General features: G+C 55.2%; 1 protein-coding gene across 2 annotated transcripts in view; it reads left to right on the forward strand.

The window, feature by feature from the left end:
- Positions 1-2014, forward strand: part of ARHGEF17 (Rho guanine nucleotide exchange factor 17) — a 56351-nt gene extending 54337 nt beyond the window's left edge. For both annotated transcript variants that reach the window (XM_079928091.1, XM_079928092.1), the window contains one exon: positions 242-2014. In XM_079928091.1, coding sequence (XP_079784217.1) covers positions 242-438 — 197 coding nt within the window. In that variant the 3' untranslated portion in view covers positions 439-2014. The remainder of the gene's footprint in view (positions 1-241) is intronic.
- The last annotated feature ends 5804 nt before the right edge of the window (positions 2015-7818 follow it).

Genomic DNA, 7818 nt, shown 5'->3' on the forward strand with positions numbered 1-7818 from the left:
AGGTCCCAGTTAGCAAAGTCTTGTTTGGCAGGACAGGAAATCGTACTCCCAAGAGGTAGTAGCTGTGGCATCAGGAAGCAGGGAAGCCTCGGTCAGGAGTTGTCTGGGTCCAGAGAAGACTTAAGTTGCCTAACTGGGAAAGGGCTGTTGGAAGTGGGAAATGAGTATGAAGAGAGCCAGGTTGAGATGGTGCCACCCCCAGTCACCTCCAGGCTAATGGATCCTCCCCTCCGCCCCCCAGGCCCCGAGAAGCTGCCCTCACTGGAGCATCGGGACTCCCCTCGGCACCGAGGCCCTGCCTCGGCCAGGCCTAAAATGCTGGTTATCAGTGGAGGCGACGGCTACGAGGACTTCCGACTCAGCAGTGGGGGCGGCGGCAGCAGTGAGACTGTGGGCCGAGACGACAGCACAAACCACCTCCTCCTATGGAGGGTGTGACCTTGTCCATGGTGGCCCAGGACTCGCCCGCCCACCTGCCCTCAGCCTGCTTGCCTCTTCCAAGCCCACAGGCAGACCCCGACCAGGAGTGTCTGACCAGGGCCGCACCCCTGCCTGCACGGGCCACCTCCCATCCTCGTGGAAGCATTCCTGACGGAGCACCTGTAGGCCAGCCGGGCCAGGGCCTTTCCCGGCCCTCTCTCTGGCTGCTCCGGGGCTCCCAGTCATGATGGGGGTGGGGAGGGGGGCACGTGGGCTGCCCAGGACCTCTGTCCCTGGAGCTTCTACCAAAGACACGGCCGGGCCTGGACCCCACAGGGCTGGGGAGGGCCATGTGCAATATTTGGAGGGTTTTCTGGGGGCAGTGGGAGGGCTAGGGGATGGAATCCTTTCCCATGTACAGTATTTATGTTTCTTTTTAGATGTGTATCTTCCCAAGCACTTATTTATGCAATGACCTGGGGCAGGGAGTGATGTGAGAAAATGACAGAAGAAGAAAAAAAAAAACGCTATTCTTGCCCTAGGAACCACCCTGGGACCCTAACTAGCCTTCCTGGAGGGACCAGTCCCCCTCTCATTATGTACGCACACACACACACTGCATGGTTGGGGCACTAAAACGCTGCCTCTTAACATACACGTTCCACAGCCTCGTCCTGACTGGGCTGCCCTCCAGTATCCAGAGAAAAGGGCCAAGTCCCCTCAGTCATCCGGAACGAGGTGATGACTACAGGAGGCAGTGACTCCCATCCGGGGTGGGGGGGCTTCCCCAGGCCTTGGCATTTCCTTGCTTGTTGGCAGTGCCTTAGTGGTTTCTGAATTTGGGAACACTGACTGGGCCTTGGCCAGGGCGCTCTCCTGGCCTGAGCAGGGAAAGGGCCCTCGCTCTCCTCACAGTTGCCCCCCAGCCCCTGTGTCTCATGCACTGGCACATATGGTCACCTTGGGAGGGTGGACCTAGGAGCCCCCTCACTCTGACCACTGACTCCCTCTCTTCACACCCTCTCCTGCCAGGGGCAGCCCTTCCAGGAAGGATGCCCAAAGCTGAGGGGCTGGACATGGCCTCTTCGGCTGGGAAGGCTACCATGGAGGGCAGCCTCTTCCCTGTCCCCCGCTGCAGGAGCCAGTCTGACCCCAGCCCCCGTGCTTCTTCAGCTGCAGCTCCAAAGGTCTGGTGTCAGTTGGGGTTTGTTTTTGTTCTGTTTGGTTCTGTTTTTGTTTGGGGTGGGCGGGTCATTGCGGTCTTAGACTATGTTTCTCTTGCTACCAAACAGTCATGTATTAACTTCCCTTGGATGATGAAGTTTAAAGAGTCAATAAATAGAAACACCAAATGACTGGTCCCCATCGGCAGCCGTGGAGGCCTCCTGCCAGCAACCTCAGGGCTCCCTAGCTGCGTGGGCCTCCCAACAGCCACCCACTTGGGCAGAAGTGGGACTCAGAGACCCAGAAGAGCGCTGAGATGGCAGGGCAGCCACTGATGTGCTGTGCTTTCCCAGGCAGGTCACTGCCTCTGTCTGGGCTGCAGCTTCCTCGTCAGGAAAACCAAGAGTTGTGCTAGTCAGATGCTCTATAACCAGGGCTGCATGTTAGAATCCCTTACAGGTTACATTGTAAGCACAGAGCATAATACATAAATTATACTTATATCTAAATACACATTTCCAGGCTCCCCCTAGCTCCTGAGTCAGTGGGTCTTGGATAAGGCTTGGAAATCTGAAGCTGACACATGCTGTAAGGGAAAAACGAGGCGAATGTGAGCCTGTCTGCAACTCCAGGAATCGGTGCTCTCCAAAGCCTCATGAGGCTCGGAATCTGACAGAGGCCAAGGTGAGCAGGGGTAGAATCCAAGTCTGTCTGATTTCTGGTCATTAAATCAGACACAAGGATGTAAAGGCCAACAACATGGGGCCATTCTTTGCAGGGGCAGAGAGCCCTTCCCACCAGGGTACACTGGCAAGGCGCAAGGGGGTGACTTCTAGAAAAGGACAAATTGTGCCTCAGCTCTCCTGAACACGTTTCAACATTTTCCAACCTAAATGATTAAGACTTTAGAGAAATCAGTTGCTAAAGGGGAGTGCAGGCTTATGCTTTGCACACTGGTATACACATATCTCGGGTCTGCCAGGCCCCTGATGCCATGGGACATGCGTGAAACATGTCCTTGCAGCATCACTACTGGGACAGTCTGGAGGAGGGGATTACAGAAAACACAGATACAGAGTAGAAAGCCACATTCATGTGGTGGAATTTATGAAAGCATAGAAGGAGCACAGGCTTTGAAGCTGAACAGAAACCTCAATTTTGCCACTAACTAGCCATGGGACTCTGGATGAACTATATCCCCTCTGAGTCTCCATTTCCTCATCTGTAAATCGGGGCTGACGATCCTTTCCCCCACGGGACTCTTGCTTGGTGTGCACAGGTCTTTGGATTGCAAGGAAGAGATTTATTCTGCCCAGAAATAAAAGGGGAGCTAATTAGTGGAGACATGAACTGGAAGCAAATAGCTCTCAGTACAGTGGCCCGGCTATTGCTGGTCCATCTCAAGACCCCTGGCCTCTCCACCTTGAGTCTCTGGTCTCTGCCTCGCCGCCAGCCAGCTGCTGTTCTCTCTGCTTCCCAGCTTCTGCTGCCTTAGGCCCTCTTCCGCCTCTGGATAGACTTCACTTTCAGCACTGGTTACCCAAGGCTGAATCCTCATCATTTTTCCTCAAGTGCCTTGGTAGGAATGGGCCCGGCCCAGCCCACTGTTCTTAGCAGGTCACATCCCAGGGCATTGGGCAGCCTGTGGGGAGAGAGGTGCACAGCCCTGAGCAGGTCAGCTGTGGGCAGGGAGGTCCTGGGATGCACAGTTGTTAGGCACCCAGCCCAGGAGAGAGCCTGGAAGAACTAGCTCCTCTAAAGCAGTCCTTCTCAATCTTGGCTGTACATTCTAATCACCTGAGGGGGCCAGGCCACATTCCAGACCAATTAAATGAGAATGCTGAGAGTAGGACCCAGGTGTCAGTAATTTTTTCAGGAAAACAGTTGAAGTATAACGTCTGTACAGAAAGGTACTCAAGTCATTAGTGGGCAGCTAGGTAAGTTTTCATAAATGCACCCAGATCAAGAAATAGAACCTTCTGGGACTTCCCTGGCAGTCGAGCAGTTAAGACTCCGCGCCTCCATTGCAGGAGGGGTAGCCTCTGCAACCCCTGGTCAGGGAACTAAAATCCCACATGCTGCGTGGTGCGGCCAAAAAAGAGAACGTTCCACCATGCAAAAGCTCCCCACGTGCCCCCTCCCAGTCTCCCCTTCTAGGGTAACAACCACCCTGGCTTCTGACACCATGGTTTAGTTTTGCTAGTGAGGTGGAGAACCACGGCTTTAAAGGGCACGGCCAGGGACTTTGCCAGCGGTCCAGTGGTTAGGGCTCTGCGCTTTCACAGCTGCGGGCCCGGGTTCAGTCCCTGATGGGGAACTAAGATCCCGCTGGGTTTGATGTGAGAGGGAAGGAACAGCTTGAATCAAGGCAAGGAGGGGTGGGGGAGCTTGGAGCGAGGGGTCCAAGGTGTAGGCCCAGCTGGAGCAGAGGGGAAAGAGGAAAAGGCAGGGAAGCCAGAATGTGAGCTCCAGGAGGGGGGAGGGATGTTTTGTTCATTGCTCCATCCCCAGGCCACCTGCAGTGCCTGATACACAGCAGGTGCTCAATAAGTATCTGTTTAATTAAATCTAGAGAATTCAGTTGGGATCCCCTTCTAGGTCTTGAATGTCACAAAACAATAGCCCCAGCTGCCATTTATTTTTTGCTGCAAGCCAGGAGCATGAATCATCCGGTTTAATCCTCAGTGGTCCTGGGAGGTTGACACCATTATTATCATCTTTTTCAGGTGAGGAAACTGAGGTACAAAGAGATTAAAAGCCTTCCTCAAGGTCACCTGCCTACTAAGCAGTAGAGCCTGGATTCACACGTGATCTGTCTGCTCAGGTCTCTGTGCCTCATGGAAGAGAGGAAGGGCAGCCACATGGGGTGGCTGGAGGACAGGACACAGAGTCTGAGCAGCTAGAGACACATCCAGTCACTCTTGAGGTATCTGGCACATGTTCCTCAGACCAGCCTTGGGAAGGATGTCCTGACTTCAGAAGAGAGAGTCAGGGCCAAAAGCCATCTCTCCAAGGGGGTTCTCCAGGTGTTTCCTTGGGCTAGGGACAAGCAGCAGGGTTTAGGTAGACATCTACCTCACAAAGAAGATGAGGCACAGAAAGGGATAGGGACTTACCTAACATCACACAGCAAGGCAGCATTGAGGCTGGGGTGGGTGTACAGGAGAACCAGGCAGGAAGATTTCCTGTGGTCAGAAAAGGAAGAAAGTTTACCCAGGTGACCTCTGAGAGCTCTTCACATCTTTTGCATGCCTGCCAAACGCCAAGTCTCTCTTCTGTCCTCACAGACCTTAAGCCACAGGCCAGGTTGCAGGAAGCGGCAAGGGGAAGTGCTATTTTGGGCCCATTATGGCCAATGAGGAGCCCTGCCTGGCAAAGGCAAGTGAAGAGGCTGGGTCAGGGGCAGGATGCAGGTCTGAACGGGGAGGGGGCAATGTGCAGGCCTCAGGGAGAAATGGGGGCAGAGCCCAGATGCTGGGCTGTGGAGAGACACAGGGCAAACACTGAGGGTGGGGGACCAGAGGGAGCAGATGGGGGTTCTGAGCCCAGCAGCCTAGAATAAGCTGGTATCCCCCAAATGGAGTCTCAGCAGATCCTCACAACACCCTGGGCAGGTGAGCTTGCACTCAGAGAGGTGAGGTCACTAGTTTAAGGCCATACAACCTGACAATGGCGGAACTAGGACTTGACCCCTAACTGTGTGACACCAAAGCCCAACCCCAGTGGGATTCCAAACCCAAGCCAGGGTCTGGACCTAAATGGTGGACAGAACCCAGCTCTCAGGCCTAGCAGCCCCAGCTCAGCTCCTGCCCCAAGCTGAGCCCCACCCTGGCCTCCCAACCCCAGTTTTTCCTTAAACCAAGCCCACCCTCCCCCTGGAGCTAAGGCACAAACGCAGGAGGACAGCCCACCTTCTGAGGTAGAACTTGGCCAGTTGGGGGGTTAGCCAAGTGCAGAGTTTTGAAATTTAAATCTGAGCTGGGACATTTCCTCTTGCTTTGGACGTCCACGTTGGAATTTAAGGGTAGCCAGCAGAGGGTACCACCATTTCTGGTCCATAACCCCAGGGGCTGCCATCTGCTCAGATCCCCTGCAAACACCCCCCTTCCTCTAATCCTGTGGCCCAGGATCCCCACCCCACCTCGGGGAGAGTCTCAGTGGGACATGGAGTCCATGTCCCTGCCTCTGGATCACCACAGCTCATCCCAGCTTATTGTGCTGTGCCACCTAGGATGAGGTGTGAGCCTTCTCTGGGCTCACTTTTCTGGCTGCACTATTAGAGGTTCAACGAGATCGTCTCTGAGGTCCTTGGGCTCAGGGCTTGTAATGCTAAGATTCCGTGGATCCATCTGAGATGCCAGGAGTTTTAAAAGCCTGTGATTCTGAGAGTCCTTTGTTCTCCAACCTCCATAAAAAGCCGATCTAAATCTCTCTCGCGGCCTCCACAACTCCTTCCCTGTCTCCTCACTGTAGCGGCTAAATGTTCCCAGACTCTTGGGCAGGGTCCCAGCTGCAGCTTGCTGTGGTTCAGAGGACAGGAGGGACAGCCTTGGCCCCTCCATCCCTGGTCATTTCTTCTGTCTCTGGTGGCTGCTCACCCTTCCCACTCGGCCACGTCAGGCAGATCGCCTCCTCCCACAGAGAACTGGAATGACCTCCAGGCAATGAGTTTGGCAGCCTAATTTTCAGATGGGGAAACTGAGTTGGGGAAGGATTTGAGAGCTGGTAGTAGAGACAGGCCTGGACCCTCTATAGGATGTCTGATTAATAGCCAGTGTGCTCCTTGACCAAGAAGCATATCCCCATTTGGCCTACTGGGTGCGTGTGAAATGCCACCATTTGAACTCCCGTACTTGGAACTGGGGCATAGAAGGTCCCCTTACAAAGAAAACATTTGCAGGGATAGAGGGCGTCCTGGGCTGCTCTAGCCCCCTCAGCAGGTTCCCAGCATGGATCTTCTCTGGACTCCTTCTGTGGGCTCGGATGTGGGATCACCCCTGACCGAGCTCTGGGGGTGTCCGTTGACATACAAGGGGCCTGGCTGGTGCTATGATCCCAATATCAGGGACCTGGAGCTCTTTCTGCCCTTCCCTCACAACCTGGGCCTGGCCCAAGGAAATGGAAACTCTTCCCTTTTCCCCCTCCCTCTGCAGGTGTCCAGTTCTCCTCCTGGGATCTCCTGGACCCTGGAGACCTTACCTTTCCCACTCCCTCACCCCATGGCTCAGATGCTATGACAGTTTATTTAGAATTCTCCACCTCCCCTCACAATGTATCCCTAACAACTTATTTACCTTCCTCCACCTCTGCCATGAGCTGTGATTATCTTGATCCCAGCCAGGCCTCTGCCTCTCCAGCACAAGGCCCTCCCTACTGTCTGCATCTCCTCCCAGCCCTGCTGTCCTGGGAGGGCCACCTGGGATCCCCTGAATGGTACTGAGTTGGGGAAACCCTGGCTCTTGAGCTGCTGCCTCCAGTTCTGGCCCACCATATGGCACAACTCCAAGGGGCACGATTCACAGAGCTGGTAATACAATATGAATAGTGCCCTGGGGTCCTTAGTCACCCCCTGCTGGGCACCCTGATGGCTGGCAGTGGGAATCAGCAGGGTGGGACAGCTGGTGGTAGGGAAGGGACAGCAGTGTATCATCTGTCCTGCTGGAAGGAGGGACTAACTATCCTTGCAAAGAGGGAAGGGGCGGGGAATGGAGACAGGAAAGGTCTCCTGGAGGAAGGAGGTTTGGGCTGGGCCCTGAAGAATGGGCAGGAGACCACCAAGTGGGCCTCCATTATAGATTCACTTTCACCAGGCCTTTCTCAACAACTAGGTGGGGTTTCTGGGGGTGGACCTGGGCCTCTTCAACAAGGCAAAGTGAGGTCGTTGTCCCTGACTGCCAATTTCCAGGAGGAAAACGAGACCCAGGGAGGGACAGCGGTGGCCCCGTTTGCACTGGCAATGGTGACAGGTCTCAGAAAAGCATCCAAGTCTCCAGTCTATCTTGCATCTTGCAACCCCTTCTTTATTGGTTTGGAGCCCAGAAGCGGCTGATCCGAGAGGCCTTGTCCGGCGCAGCCCCCTGCAGTTCCCGGGGAGCGCGAGAGATGGCGACACAAAACAGCACGGCCGGGCTGCAGAGCGCGAGCCCCGTGGCGGTCTCCAGGGGGCGGGGGTCGCGAACCTGGGCTCTGACGTGGGAGGCGGGGCCGGCGGCCGTGACGCGCGGGGGCGGGGCT

The sequence above is a fragment of the Stenella coeruleoalba genome (assembly GCF_951394435.1).
Source record: "Stenella coeruleoalba genome assembly, chromosome: 8".
Classification (NCBI taxonomy): Eukaryota; Metazoa; Chordata; class Mammalia; order Artiodactyla; family Delphinidae; genus Stenella; species Stenella coeruleoalba.